Raw genomic sequence first — 16,818 nt, forward strand, 5'->3', positions numbered from 1 at the left:
TCCTCGTGGCGAGAGCAGTCGTCAGTGTCTCGGTAGACCTCCATCTGGAGCCAAGCTCTGTACAGGAAACGATCGACCGTGTTCGTTCGCGTGTCATTCAGTGTCACGTGTGACGTTGAACGTACGCTTGTCGGATACTGAAACGGAAACACGGTGCCGATGACACTGGGAATCCCGAAGGTAGACGAGAAATCACGGTGATCGTAGCCTCCGTCGTCGTCTGCGACGTCTTCCGGTCCCGCGTGTTTCCGATTCGATTTGCCTGCACGGCGATTCGATTGCCTCGCGCCGCCAACGTTTCACCGTAGTCCGGAAATCTTGCCACGAGAAACATCTTGCCAGTGGTATGTGCGACGCGAAGATTTAGAGGAACGGCGTCGAAATGTAAATAGCTGTAATGAGAGAATTCCGGCAGCGCAGCTTCGATCGTTCGACTCACGCGGAGCGCGACTTGTGATTTTTGAAGAGGAGTTGGGATAGGTGATTGTTGGAAAAGTGGTATTAACTGGATAGTTCGTGCGGTGATTTGTTTTTCTTCCCTTTTTTTTTTTTCGAGGAGATTGCTTTTTCAAATTGCCAGGCGGATAAGTGTCTTTATTGGCGTGTGTATGCGCGTGCGTGCGCGCGTATGTTCGAGTACGATCGACGTCGATGCTACGATGTTCTACGATTCTTGTCTTTGCAATTAAAAATGATATTGCATCTTGGAGGAGTTTAAACATATAGTACACACGTAAAATCGACGGCCTTGATATCCTTCGTGTGCTTTTCATTAGTATGAAATCGGTATATGTACATGTCACGTAAAATCATGGGAATATTCCAAATTTACTTCCTCTTTGAGAACAAAGACTCTATGAAGACTCACTTAAAAAATTTCTTTCGTTCGACGCATAACATCATCCGCTTATAGTGCCAACTGTTCCATCCTTCGTGCAATCGTAAATTTTCCATCGTTCTACACTTTGTGTAACCATAAATTCCCCATCGTTATTGTAAAACGTAAACCGAAGCACGTAAACCACCTGTTCTTCGACACTTTTCTCGATGATCTTTCGACCAACTTTAAACCAACGGCGATTAAACGGCGAGAAAGACGCGCGATGCTAAACGTAGGCCGTCACGACCAATTGATGACGGGCATTGTGCCGCTAATAGTCAGTTCGTTGGATGTTAAACGAGGCATAACTCTTTCCCCGCTATCCTGATGACACTGCATCAACACCACGGACTCAGCCGTTGGATCGCAGCGTAACGCGACCACGAAGGAAATTGTTCGAAATGACGGTGGACTGAAAACCTCGACCGCGGTTCGCGATTTGCGTGCAATTTAATCGAACGATTCAACTGAATTAGACGCGCCGGATGATCGTTGCGGGGGCGCGATGTACGTAGCTGTAATCGGCGGGAAATAATTTGTTTGGTCAAGCACCAGTTACGCGAAATCTGATTGGCTGCAGATGATCGATTGGTTTACAGGCCACGCGGAGGAATTAGGCTGGTTATCGTTGCTAATCGTTCGACCGTGATTTCCATCGTGCGGTTCAATGGAAGGCGAACGATGCTGCTTGGCAAAAATTGACCACGTTGTTTGATCGTGTAAAACGAATATTTTATCGCAACAGATGAAATCTTCGTAATTAAATCCGTTTAAATCAGTGTTTAACCGTTGGGTAATCGATCGATGTTGTTTCGCTTGTCTGCTAATCGTGTCTTCAATTACGCCTCGTATGGCAACGCAATATTGCGAATTTTATTCCGGTGCAATCGGCGTTGATTTTTTCTTTAGTAACCAATTAAGGTAATTTCCGATAAAATCATACTCGAAGTAATTGTAATACACGAAACGTACACGAAGCATATTATATCGATACGTATAAAGATTAAAATCTCGAATAAATCGTTCGTTCGGATTACAATACGGTGAAACATGCTCCGGCGCGGGAAACTGACGCGGTTTTCTTCGATAAATCCGAGAAAGGTTGTGCAAGAACATTCGCGCCGGTTGTTCGTTTCCAGTTCGAGTCGCTGGCTACCAGTTTTCGCGCTCACCTTTAAGATCTGGGCCAGCAAAAATCGGGGACTTTGTCGGCTCACGACAGGAGTGGCTGCACGATGTTACACGACATAACGTATCGCGAGAAGCACGAAAGAGGCGGAAATCTTCGTGGGATGAAGGAGACTCCGATTCCTCTTTGATACTAGGATTTCCCCTCCGTTTGCAAATCCACTCTTGCGTGCGGTTTAAATCCGCGGAAATCTTCTGCGGCAATTCCTTCCGGGGCAAGGGACAACACGTTCCGATCGTGCGATTTTACGTTTCTCTCGTGATATCGAGGTATCCGATCATCTTAAAATAGGATATTTTTACGCAGTGAGCATCTTTCTCAAGTTTAATTGCATTTTATTTGTATATTCTTACTTCGTTTCACGTAGGTTGCGTAATACGTTGCGAATTTTACGTTACTCTTATTTCTTCTTATGCAAATTATATGATATTTCATCGTGATATATACGTCCTGAATGCACAATCCTAGGATACCGAAGCTTCTTCTTCTGGTCATTGAATTTTTCAAAGTATTATTCCAAAGAATTATTTTCTATTCTATAGATTTTCTATTTTCAAAGTTTCGTTAAACTCTACTTGTTTACCCCGTCGTGAACCTTCCGTACATTTTTATGGAAAATATACTATATATCACGGGATAAATAATCGAGAATTTCAATCTCGAAGCTTCTTCTGGTCACTCTTTTTCGACGTATCCAAGTTCGTTTGTATTCTGCAAATATATCTTGAAAATTATCTTGAATTCTATTTGTTATCTTCTATATGCGTAGTTTTACGTAATCTTTTATATACCCCTTTTGATGTAAAACACAATACATCAAAATATCATGAAAGTGTGATACAATACACATTTCCATGTACAGTTATCGTACGGTTTATCATTATACTGCTATACAACGATACGTAACGTTAAAAATACTCCATACTCGCGACTTTTCGAACGACTATTCGTAAAATACACAAAAGACATTATAGGCGTATCGTATTACAGAAGACACGACGCTACGTGCGTTCTAACTGAATTTTGACTGCGCGTTAACCCAGGCGCGTCCCCTAGAGGTCGTTTCGATCATCGATTCCACAGCGTTAGATCACTTGTTGTCAGTCGTCGCGTGTTCTCGAAAACATTTCTGCGTCAGCGCCTTACTTTCTAACACGAAACGTCGAAATGTTTCCAAATCGTCGCACGAATATCCTATGACCTCGAGCGTCTTTGTTCGCTCGTTGGAATCGCGTACGCCTCGATCGAAGCTTCCAGTCGCGTGTCAACGGCGTTTGCCAGCGAATCTTTCGAACCGTTCCGTGTTTTCAGTGTGTCGTTTCGGTGTGTTGCAGCTGAAAGAAGTGTCGCACGAAGTCGACAAATTTTAAGTAGCATTTCCAGTGCCGCAGGTGCAAAACAATCTTATGTGTTACATGCTGTGCAAGCGAAACGGTTGAGAGAAAGAGAGAGAGAGAGAGAGAGAGAGAGAGAGTGAGTGAGTGAGAAGAAAGGAGCGGAGGAGAACGCCGGGGGAGGAATTCCTTTAGCCAGCTCGAAGAAACGGTGAGTCAAACAGCATGATAAAGTTTAATGGCTCTTGCAACCGGAACTTTTGATGCACGACCGTACTGCAAGTGCTGTTATAGTTTTCGAGATGGTAGTTTCGTGACGTCACCGAATCCTTTATCGTCTATCAGTTTCGTTATCGTGATTAGACCGCGGATTTTTATGCAAATCTGTGCGTTGGAGAATATTATTAAAAGGGCAAACGCTCGGCAGAAAACTGTTTTATCTATCGTGCATTATACACCGCTATACTCTGTGGATATTTTATATATTTTTCATGTTATATACAATTTTGTATTTTTAAATTTCCTATAAATGTATAAAAATCCGTGGTGGATTAAATCATGATGGATGGTTGACGAACGAGCTACACCAGTCAGTTTCGTATCGTGAAAAAGTTTTAGCTTTACCGTCACCGTATAGCGGATTTAAGTTTTAAAACGGAATATACACTGGGACCTCCTATAACGCGCAACTTTATTTTTACGTTTCGCGTTATACACGAATTCCGGGTTATAGGCCATAACGCGGATACCGAAATAAATTCTTTGAATTAACGTAACTAATGCTGTATAGAAATAACTGTCGCACGTAATACATAATTGATTCTATCTCTTTCGTTACAGTGTCTGTTCGTATTAACATACATTGGAATATGTAATTACGTGTAATAATTCGTTCTCGATAATAATAATCGCGTAGAAATAATTCGTTCGAAATACCAAGTTTAATGGGAAGAATAGAATATAAAAAATGATATGAAAATAATCAAAATAACAAAGCCCAAAGTAAAGTTACCGTTGAATAATACAAAAATTACGAAATCAATTAATTTTATTTAACTTTCGTACACTGTACGCGCTAAACTATGGACAAGCTTTTCTTAATGAAAAGCACACGAAACTGAAAACAAATGTTTCTACGTTAAATAAACGATCTAATGCGTCCGTTTTCGCGTAGAATCTTAATTTCATTGCTTATTCGTTATGACAGGAATATATTCTTTAGGAACCAAACGACCAATCCGGATAGAGTCGATTAGTTTGAATTTCATATTACTCGAATGACTAAATTGACCAGTTATAAGTAGGTAATTGTAAGTATAAGTTTTCTCGATAATCGAAAACGATAAGCAGTCGAGCAGACAACCCGACAAGTAATTAAATAAGCGGAGAATTATTTCCGTTCGCTGGAAAGTAACTTTCTGCGGCAGTGGAACTGTATTTGATAATTTTGATATACGAACCGTACGAGGTGGAAAATTAATAAGGGGCGCTGGAAACCTGGTGATATATAATACGTGGAGTTTCGTTTCGTTTCGAAGTAGCTTGACGGAAATTTACAAACGTAATTACGTTTTGGAACTTTATTTAATTCGCTCGTACGCTTGAACCATTTTTAACGTTTTATCCATAACAGGAGAAATTGAATTTCGCGTTTGGTTCGTTAATACCAGAAGAATGCCAGAATAAAGTCAGTTGTATTTTCTTATATAAGGTTCGTTCATTTATTCTAATATTTCGTTTCTAGTTAGTCACAGGTTACTCGCCAAACACGTTTCGCTTATTCCTCCTGTAGGACTAGTTTACAGTCTAACACTTGTTCCAAAATGTTGTCGGAAATATTGAAATTTTTACGCTTTTCCTCGCCAACAAGTTATTGCTTCCATCACGTAAAGGTACTCTCGGGAGCTATGCAGTTTCCGTTGAAATTATGATTTCATATACTATCCGTAATAGTAGGAATATTTCAAATGTATAAAGTTACTCTTCCTTGATGCTGCTTCTTGCATGTGTACGTTGAAACAACACCGGCGCGTCGCGTAACAAGAAAGAAGATGGTTCCTTTTGTCAAGCTAAAGCGACGCGACACGATAAATTTTCATTGGGTTGTGTCCCCGTTCTCGAAGAATAAATCTGAGAAACAAATGAACGCACGTGTTTGCACATATGTATGCGCTCGCATGAAATCCTATATGATAAAAGTTAGCTGTCGGTTGTAGCAACAAGTATTAATAGTATTTATTTCATTTAGAATTTTATTTCCTTCTAGACTAAGAGTTGAAAGATCTTTTTACTAAACGTTTCAGAGTTACAATATTACTTGTTGTTCTATTGGGCTGGCAACTAAGTGATCGCGGATTTACCACCTAATGACAAAATCCGCAATCACTTAGTTTCCAAACCAATAATTGACAAAGTTCGTTCTAAAGTTACGTAATACGCATAATAAAATAAGAAGGAAAATACAAAGCGAAGGTTTATCTGAATTTAAAACTTAGTTAACATTATCGTGTACATATTTCTTGCCATTTTGATAACAGTTTGCCATTTTGATGTTCGTAAATCACGATTTTCATAAATCACGCGTTTTCTATGAAAATGAACGAACAAAATTCACTTAACCCGATACTTATTTACTCAAACCATAACCGAGAGAAGTCTCTGTAATAAAAGACACTCGAACGTACGAACTGCTTTTATTTCCGTTTTCATTTCCACCGAAGAAGTGGATTCCATACTGAGAAAAACCTTGTACAGAGATGCTTCGCGTTAGCATAATTAATCCACATTTTTACCGCTAAAGTTCTCAAGTGCCCTTCGTAATTTAAAAACCTGATCCAAACAAATCTTCGTCCGAGCCCTATTTTTCAGTCGTGTTCGCTAAAATACGAATCTGCATAAATATCCGTATGTTAGTAGCGACGAGCACGAAAAACTTGTGTATGTCGAGTGGGTGCTGAGGCGAAAAGTTTGAACAAGCAACTGAAAAACGTGATAATAAATCGATCAGTTACAATCCTACTTTTCTAGAGAGCGATCCCGGTTTACTTCGCATTTTTGCCAACACATCAAAAAGCTAGAATCCAAGCGGAATCGCGTTTCGCTCTAATTTGAATATTTTATGTATTTGCACGTGTTACGCGTATTCTGCGCAGCTTCGCGTTTCCAAATTTTCCTTCGAACATATATAAAAATCGAACGAAACGTAGAATCCAGACAGAAATTTCTTCCACTCTTCTTTGGATATTTCATGTATCTTCGTATATTACTCGTATGCTGCGCAGCTTCCTTTCTCCAATTGTTACGTTTCCCGTGAATGTATAAAAATTCACGGTCTAATCATGACGAATATAAACCGGAAGCAGGATACGGGGCGCGAATCGACGAGGCCAGATGCCAATGAACGAATTTACCGAACATTTGCCTGCTAATTCACCTATGCAAGCCGTGTAATCCGGTTATGTTGTTGAAACCGCAGGAATGTGCGGCTACGTACCTGTGCGGCTAATAGTACCTCTCCTATCCTACGTGTATATACACGCGTGCACGCGTCTATGCGTATGTGTATACGGCCAAGTTTCGTACGTACGTCAGTCGCGTGGCCGGTATGCGCGGCTCGACCACGGACAAAAGGGTGAGAAAGAAAGGAACTGGGTCAATGTGATTTCGCGAACTCTTTCCCTAGGCGCGATCGCAATTTAACTTCTACGACCGCGTGCTCTATGTTGTTCGTTGTGTTTTACGAACCATCGTTACGCCATTTCCAGCTCTTCTGCTCGACGCGACGTTTACGCGAAAACAAGCCCTTTAATCGGTTTAACTCGAACGATTTTGAGCGACAAACAAATTGGTGGGATTTATCGCGTTTAATTACAAGCGTTCTCGCCTTCTGTTTGTTTCCAGTTGAATATTTGATACCGACAAAGATTTTTGTTCTTCTAGTTTGATCACTTTCACTCGGTGGCAATATTTTGCCCCTTGTTTCAGCGACGTACACGCTGCAAGAACTTGAATTCCAACTGGTCTCGATATCGTCTTTCTTCGCGGATAGAACGTGTCTGCCTACGCGAAATCATATTGAACGGGTTAGATTAGTACGAACAGGAACAGTCATATAACGTTTACCTTCTATTTACGTAAAAGAGGAAGAAGACGAACGCGAGCTGGAACTTAATTGCAACTGGTTGATGGTCAGTTGCAAGAAAATCTCAACTTTGTATGTACAAGCTTTATCGTACGTACGTAGAAAGTAGTGTATATTAAAAAATGCTGTATAGGATAAAAGCGTATGCGAAGATTGGCTACTGCAATTGTATATCCTGCAGAAAGAAAGAAAATTCTTGCTCCTTTCTAATCCATTCTTGTGTAATCGCTATATTTTTCACTTTTGCATAACGACGATCGCAAGTTAGTTTTACTCCTCGTGACTTCTGACGATACTTACTATTGGAACGATAAAAGCATAAATAGTAATACGACGATATAATCAATTTATTTAATTTATGCTCCATACAGGATGGAAAATACGATTATTACGATCGGAAGAAATTTTGTATAATACGAATCAAGCGAAACGATCGTTTTCGCGTTTGTCGTGTAACAATTTAAATTTATTCAGTACGTAATCATTGCAGGATACTTTAATAGAGAAAATACCTAGAATATCATTAGTAAACGTAACTTTAAATTAACCGAACTTAATACTGCCGATCGTCACTCAGCCGATGAGTATCGCGATTTACATCGGTTACGCGGATGAATTAAATTTTCATTCAAGGGGTGAAAATCGTGAATGGGGTGGTCCGAGGTAGAAAAAAATCGGGAATAGGGTGCAACGAAATGCCATGGCTCGACTCGATTATCGATTCCGCATCCCCTCGAACTCTCCGTTACGTGTTCCGCAATCGAATTGGCCGGTTTGCCGGGGCTTGCCGAACGTTTGCCCGCCAATTTACTTAGGCACGACGTGCGTGAACCTGCGACAACCTCGTTAACGTTATCGGGTACACGGTAACGTGCAAATGCGCCGCGATTATCGCCGAGTGCAAATTGCGCCGCTTGGCCTATCCCCGAGGTTCAAATTTTCCCGTTTCACATCCTCGATGTAACAAGTTCCGCGAAATTAAGAAAAAATTCGGAATTGGCTTTATACGATAGTTTCTTTGGTATCGATTCAGAAAGTTGGAAGGTTTTTGTGAAATATAAGATCTTGGTAATAACATCAGCGTTTACAGTATGCAGAGGATTTCCGTTTTACGATATTTTAAGGGAAAATATTTTCGTTCTATAGATTATATTTTATTTAAATCGGATGCAGAGAATCTAAAGTTTGACGTTGAATGGCTGACGGTTTATTTACGTTTCCAGGTATATCGCGATAAATTATTATTTTTGAGTAAATAATACATCAATCGCGAGATTATTTATCATACTATATATTCCTGTTGATAAACGTTTTTGAACAATATTTTAACGAGTAATTAAACGAGGCTCCATATATATATATATATATTAATTATTCGAGTCGAATAATTAAAAGGATACGAAAAATACTTCTGCGATTCGTTGTATCAGATTACGCACAGTAGAAGCGACTGCTCGTTTGGTAGGGTCCGTTTCCAAGAATTTATGAAATATGTTACTTTCCCAGACAGACAAAAGTTGGCGAACTGTCGGGATAACTTCATCCCATAAGGACGGAGTACGTGTGAGTTTAGGTACGAAAATGGAAAGCTAACGTCATGGCAAGTAACATAATCTAAAAGAAGAGTCAGAGAGAAAAAAGAAGAACGTAGTGGAAGAGAAAGCTTAGACGGTACATTGAGCGTTGGATCGTCAGAAATTGATCATCGAACGCCTAACTCTATCGCGAATTGCTCGCTAGAATTGCATTAGTGTTCGCTATCGTGTTAAGAGCTTTTCGCTAAGCGAGAATAGGGGAGAAAGTCTTTCTGACGTTATCCTCTTGGAAGTTTCGAAAAGCATATGCGTCATCTAATTCCAAGACACTTGCCAGCCGCGGAGTAATCGTCGAGTGAAATCTCGAGTGGAAGTGAAATCATAGTAACGTAATCAATCATATGGTGATTAATTAAGTCGCCTAGTTTATCATTAAGATTTGTACTTCCTGTTAGGTTTCCCTGCGCGACGCAGAAACCATTTCGAATATCATGTTGATTTCGAATTGATATCAACATAGCGACGTGTCAACGATTATAGCAATTAGCTAGCATTTTATCGTGAATTCCGGAATAATATTTAACGGGACATAAATATCAGAGGTTTGTGGGTCGAGTTTCGAGCAACAGTCCGGCACGATTGTTAATTTCCGGCTTGAACGTCGTATCGCGATTATCCTTGGGTGCAAATTGCGCCCAATCTCTTGATACCTCGAAACGGACTTTACAGTTCTCTGACGTCTTAATGGCCTTGGCTGGCGCTCGTAGCTTCGCTACAGATTTAAACAGTCTCCCTTTGGGAACGAAGTTAACTTCTAGTTTAACTGCGGTCGCGAATCTCGTGTTTTGTTTTCTTCGCGGCCGGAACTTCGTTGGACTAGGTCCGAACGAAATTAAGAGAACGCTCGCGGCTTTGCAGCGTGGCGACCAGCGGGTCGAGTAGCTTAACTTTAAATCACGAACGTAAAATCATGTTCGATCTCGCGGTTTGTAATAACACGGAGTCGAACTGTGGAATTATACATTATGGATAGTTGATTATTTGTCAAGTCTGAATCACGAGCGTTTTGACTTTTAAACAATTTGTTATGGCAAATCGAAAAATCTTTGTTTCTTTTCAAATCGTTCAATTTTGCTAACTAATCGTTTCTTTTAAGTCACGTTATCGACACGCAGTGGGGAATTATATAGTTAATAGAAGCATGAATTAATAATCGTAAAATACAATGGTATCTCTATTTAAAAAATTGAAATCTACTATGCTAAATCAAATACGAAATCCGATCATGCGCGAGATAAATAAATTCGATATTTGAATTGGCAAACGACTTATGATTCACCATATAGCACACCACCACCATATTATCTCGTAATATCCAGTGAAAGGATAATAAGTTGAGAATAATATTGCAGAGATAAAAAGGTGGAAAGTAATTTTCTTTGAGCGAAAAAAGCTTACCGATGTAATTAAACGATTCGACACTTAACCGATAGAGATGAAACGGTGTATAATAATATTTAAATATAATTTACGCGACATTCGTACGACAATAATTAGCGTAGAAGTGAAACATTCTGAAATTAGATCGCAATTCGCTTAGCAACGAAATACCGGTATTTATGTCGCTGTGCATATTGCATCGCGTGCTTTTCCCTGCATCGATGTAATAAATTGAATCTCGATTCCGATTGTTTGCCCCGTTGTTAAATATTTACAAAGCCCCGACGCGCTTACCGTGTATGTTTTTTCCTGCAATTTGTTCCCAAGCAAACAGAATCGGCGAACGTACGTTCATCAAAATTGCATAAATTTTATCGCAACTGACTAACCGGTGCACCGTCGTTTTTTTTTTTACAAATTATCAACGTATCGACAACCGTAATCTTCGATTCGGCATATTCGTTGCGTAAAAATGTAAAAAAGCGAAGGGTCGTATCGATCGCCGTTATTTGGGAACATTTCGTTAATTTCGCAATATCGCGGTTACTCTTGTCAGATACTTGATTTCGATATTCGTTGAACGGTGATCGATTTGACGTGTGAATTTATATTGCATCTCGTTTGCAATGGGTAGATCTGTAGGGCTGAATTGGTTCAAATAAGTTGCTCGATAGAGTGGAGTGCCAGTTGTTCAAATATCGATTATTGGATGTTTGATTCGATTAAATGTCGAGTGCCGGTTCGATTACTCCCAATTATTTATACGATAAACTGTCCTGTCTGCGCTATCGTTAACTTATTCCTCGCCAGGTTAACCTTAAGATTCTATCAACCAATAAATCTAACGCTAAGTTTCATTACTGTTGTATCAAATGTCGAGTAAACATTAGGATATTAAAGTTTCATGCACGTTCTACGCATTCAAGTTCTGTTGACCGTCAGTCAATCTCTTCGACGTAATACAATAATTTCTCTAGTTGAACATTTCTCACTTTCGTACGTGTCGTTTTATTTCTCTTACAAACGAATTACGTATATCGTATTTCTATTCTTAAGAACTGAAATCTTAGCCAAGATCGATCTATTTTTATCAACTTGGTATTCCGCGATTATAAAAAATTATAGTCAAGACAGCACTCGGTTAACGCGCGAGGAAACATTTATATGAAATTGTCCGGCTAATTAACATTTCGCTAGTCACGAATCGCGAAGGATTTTACTCACGAATCGCAGAACATGTCCTCGGAGTTGGATCAGAATTCCCGTAATCTCAGCATCCTTATTTGCATACCGTCTTATGTCAGCCAATCTGGCGCAACAAATACTATAATTCTCGTTACCGCGATACTCGTCCCATTTCCGACACCGCAAGTGCGACAGCAAACAGTTTGAAACGGAACCAGTTGAAACGACTGAGGAAGTGGAGGTCGTGCGTTAAACCGCGAAACGTCGCGGAATAATTGTCATTGCGGTTTCGCGCTTGTCATCGAACCCGTCATTATATCGCGTTCCACGTTGTTTCGCGGGCACAGCGGATCCTGTCATTTTCTCCACGCCATCGTCGCCCCTTTCCACTCTTTTCTCTGCCCCTTCTGATTTATCCTTCGTCACGTCCATTATCGTTTCTCGCGACTCGTCTTTAATAAAGCGACACCAGAAGGGTTCTCGAGGTTCGAGCATAAATTTTCGAGCCATTCCTAAATGTAGAACGTTATTTCCCCGTTCTGCGATCTATTCGAGGACGCAGATGCTGTCCATTTCTAACGGAAACCCTCTTTCCCCCACTTTTAAGTCGATACGGAACTTCTGTGTTTCCTTGTATAATATATAGGGTCAGTGAAGAGCTCGTCGTATTTGTCGACTAAACGTTAAAGAGGAAATATCGTAGTGGCGCTGGAAGAAGGAAGAAGTACGAAGAATAAGGATTTCCGAGGACTACGAGAAATATTACCGTGAGGAAGTAAATAAGTCACAATTATATCGTTATCATTGTCAATCACAGCATAACTTTTTTTTTAATATTCTGGGCTTATAAAATTTGTTTAGAGTAGATTGGTCTTTTAGTCGAAAGGTACTAAAGTTTAATCGAATTTTAACGAAAAGATAGTTATACTTTTCTTTATTTTGAATTAATTAATAGACGAATAAAGGACAGTGTAGATAATAAATAATGAAATTCGTAGTCACGCGGAGATCGAGATTGGTATTTTATTTAAGGAACAGCTCGGCGAAGGTGAACAAAGTTTTCGTCTTAACTCGATCTATTCAGGTGAAGATGCTTTAGGTGAAGAATAATGTTCGAAAATTGACGATTATTTTCGTCAAAAAAAAAAAAAAAAAAAAAACACCCCACCGAGCGAGTTGAACATTTTTTGTCGAGCGTTTAAAGTAGCTTTTGTCAACGTTTTTTGGACGGAAGCGGCGATTCGTTTGAATATTCAAAGAACCTTTTAAAAATGCTGTAAAATTCACCGGTCCGTTATAAATTGAAATTTTGAGCAAAGTCATCGCGAACGAAAAAGAAACAACCGTACCGAACGTTTCTCAAATATGTTAAATAATACAATGGACGAAGTAATTAAAAAACTGACCGTTTTATTTCTGCACGGGAAAATCAATCGCAAAGTTCCACGATAAATTCCAGTCGATTTTCATGATAATCGATTCCACGTCGGCGTGTTGATCGCTTAAAAATTCCCGCTTGACTATGGTCAGATTATTCAAACGATGTTACGTCGGTCTTTTCAAAAGTAATCACAGTCATAGCGACTTCTGCGTTTATTCAGGCTCCCGGTCGATTAATCGAATAATGGCATCGTCGATTTTAATTCGCACTTTCAATATCATTGCGTCGCGTCGGTTTGCTGGAAGAGCGACACGTAAAAATAAATTTCTCAGGAAACAAAATTTGAAACGGAAAACTGGAAGCAAGAAATTATCGACGATTCAACTATTTAGCAGTGAACAATTCGTCTCCCTCTTACGATATTATTGAGATATGTATAATTTTATGTGCTAGACTAGATTGACCGCGTAGTAGTGATACATGTATGTGAATATGAGTGTACGGATAATTTTATGTGTATGCGCGGCGTCTCGGAAACAAAGGAATGTAAACTGTTCAGTTAACAGTCTGGTGTGGAAGAACGTGAGATGCGTGCAAGTGTGTATCGACGAAGATCTTGAAGATCATTTATTAAATAAGTCTAAAACTATTTTAATATGAATTCTAAATGTAAATTCAGCGTTCCTATACCATTATTTCGGCAATTAAGATCCAAAATTCTCAACAGATATAATATCCTTCAGGGTGTCTCGCAAAGTATCCAAGCATATTCCTTGCCATTAAAAAATGAGTAGAACGTTTTTTTCATAATTTCATGATTCTCTGAATTCGTTGCTCCAGTATCAAATCTGTCAATATCGTAACATCAGCATAGAAACAACAAGGAAATTTTCAATATTCAGCAAGAAAGTATCCAATAATTACCACCGAATATTATTTTCCTGCGAATATTAAAACGGGTATTATTTTACGTTGCGTATGATAAACATGCGGTAATTAAATGCTCATTATCATTAAGTTTTTCTTCGCGTTTCGTATCGAAATTCGGAATATTTACCAGGAACCAAAGCTTGCGGCTCATTTGATAAATAACGCGATAATCAACAATGATATTTAAAAGTCATTTAACCCGCCTCCCCGTCGGGGGCATTTTATCAATGCGATGCGTAACCGATCGAATACTGTCGGAATAAATTTAAATTTATTCTGGACACGGTGAGGCGGCCGAATCGACGTGCAAGCGTAGACCGTTTAAAAATTCACGGCCCGACTCTGTGGTCAGAATAAAAATTTCCAGCGACGCGGCCGGACGACGAAGGTGTCGTTGCGTCGATTGTAGAAACAACGAGTGCCGTGCGATAATTGGTCCGCGATCGACGCGCGTACAGCGCACGCTGTTCCGCGTATATGCCGACTGCCACGTTTAATAGCGCCTACCTACGTTACGAACCACAGCGATATATTCAATCGCTAATACCTTGTAATGCTCACCGACGAGTCACGCTCGCTCTTTTCATCGTCCCTGTCGCGTGAACGTTGTACGATAATTTCTCTCTTCTCCCTCTTTTCGTCCTTCGTCATTTACGTCGTTTCTATGTCGTGTTACTATTGTGAATTGTGGATTTTAATCGCCGAAATAAATATATAAGAACATTTAGATTACACTTGGGATTGATATCAAAATAGTTTTAGATTTATTTAATATGTGATTTACAAGATATTCGTCGATTACATTTGCACGCGTCTCAGCACTCTTTTTGTCTCGCCATCTGCTATACCACGCTACCAACGCAGTTGCATTCACCTGTTTTACGAGACGCTGTGCACGCACATATTCCCTAACACTCATACTCGTATATGTGTGACACTACTACGCGGCTAGCGTCTAGTGTAGCACACATAATTACACATATCTCAATAGTTACTCTATGGTTAAAGTGGATTAATGTGTATTGGGACAAACTGATCTTTCTGATAAATGAAGCGTCTGAAGAGTGCGTATACGTAAATCATAAAAAAGTTATATGTATACGTTATATATTTAGATATATTGGTATTATGGGTCGATCGAGATGTTCGGTCATGTTCTCCTTGTTGCGTTTACATGGTAACGATGAAATGGAAGATTGTGGAATTTTGCAGTAGTATGGCTAAATTACCGGTTCTCTTTATTGGAAGGTAATTACGTGTTTACTTGTTTGTTGATGTTTGTTCAGCGCATACAGTGGAATTTGTTCGAACGGAATTTTACTTATTTTCTGTTGGATTGTGCTATGTAAATGTAGGATAAATTTCTGGTATTTTATTTAATGATATTATTTATTATTGATTGTTAGTTATATACTCGTAGAAAGGCCATTTATTTGAAGGAAATTTAAGTTAGCGCTTGATTAAGTGTTTTGTCGATTAAACATTCGACTTCATTCGTACGATGCTCCAACAATTTCGTATAAACGGAATTCTGCTGTAACGAAGATTCCATTCCTTCTGTTGAATAAATTGCCCGAACCATAAGAATACTATTTGTCTGTTCACCGATTTATCACATCGTAAAAGACTTCGTAAAACGTAATATTGGAAAAATTTTTGTAACGAACGTCCCAATACGTTCAACGACCATCATTTGTACAAAGGAACAACCGATAGAAAGAGAGGCGTAGCTACGTTAAAAATTTTCAACGAACTTACTATTTAGCAATGAAACGAATTTAAATGGTAGAGAAATTCGTTCAGCAAAATGCAATCTCCCTTTTGCGGCCCACCAGTGAACAACTAGCCAACAAAAATATTAAATTATTAAATTATTAAATTAACATACCTGCGATTCTCTAAGTTTCGATCGTATTATTAGTCGCGCTTTGTTCCAACGTTCCGCAAACATCCCAGTTCGATGAATCTTTGATAAGTTAGAATCCACTATGTTTACGAAACATCGGAGCAAAGCGCAACGCGCTAATAACACGATTGAAACCCGAATAACCGCAAATGTCTCATCGGACAGTCGTGAAAGTTTAAAGTTCGAAATAATTAAATTGTTCTTGATACACAAGCGTAATCCTGTAATCCCATAACATATTTTACGATCTACTTCTAACAACGCGTTTCACCAATACAGATACGTATCAAGGAATAAGGGAAATATCGTAACAAAACTTACCATGTGTCTAGAGCGTAGAGGAACGTTCACCGTCTGACTATCTTTTTCTACATCGCCCAATGATATCGTGGAAACGCGTGGATTCGAGGCCTAATTACAGGGGCAATGCAACCGTCTCGATATCTCGAAAGGTAATGCTTTCTAATGCCTGTCAACCGGATGCACGTGTCCTTTTGTTCTAAATGCATACGAAGCGAAGCAAAAATTGCACGCTCGATCTCGAGGCGTTTCGCGATTTTGCAACGTCGATTATCCGCGATACGCGAGATAAGCGCGCGGATTTTCCGCTCGCGACAGAAACCGGAACATTCCAAGAGGAATGTAGAGGGAATTCGGGTCACCCGGTATATTTTCAATGGAAACCAGAGATCGCGTTAACCGGCTTCCCACTCACACACCGGTGGAATAATTTCGTCGCAACGGCTTTGTTTCGGAACACGAGACGTCGCAAAAATGTTAACCTAAATTGGAGGGTGTTTACGAAAACACCGTGGAACGAATTTCATTTCGCGTAATTAACCTCGAGAGCGGAGCCACCAAAGTGACGAACGAGGGGAATAGCAAGCTAGACAACGA

General features: G+C 39.6%; 1 protein-coding gene across 7 annotated transcripts in view; it reads left to right on the forward strand.

The window, feature by feature from the left end:
- The first annotated feature begins 23 nt into the window (after positions 1-23).
- LOC117159436 (uncharacterized) overlaps positions 24-16,818 on the forward strand; it is a 170,045-nt gene continuing 153,250 nt past the window's right edge. Inside the window, exons 1-2 of one of the 7 annotated variants that reach the window (XM_076623133.1) lie at positions 25-480; positions 3,381-3,614. Coding sequence is in view for 2 of the 7 variants with exons in the window: in XM_076623130.1 (XP_076479245.1) it covers positions 160-180 (21 nt within the window). In the remaining 5 variants the exon portion in view is untranslated. Of the gene's footprint in view, positions 481-3,380; positions 3,615-16,818 lie in introns of all 7 variants that reach the window. The other 6 variants (XM_076623137.1, XM_076623146.1, XM_076623150.1 and 3 more) reach the window with 6 other exon arrangements.

The sequence above is a fragment of the Bombus vancouverensis genome, chromosome 1 (genome assembly GCF_051014615.1).
Source record: "Bombus vancouverensis nearcticus chromosome 1, iyBomVanc1_principal, whole genome shotgun sequence".
NCBI lineage: Eukaryota > Metazoa > Arthropoda > Insecta > Hymenoptera > Apidae > Bombus > Bombus vancouverensis.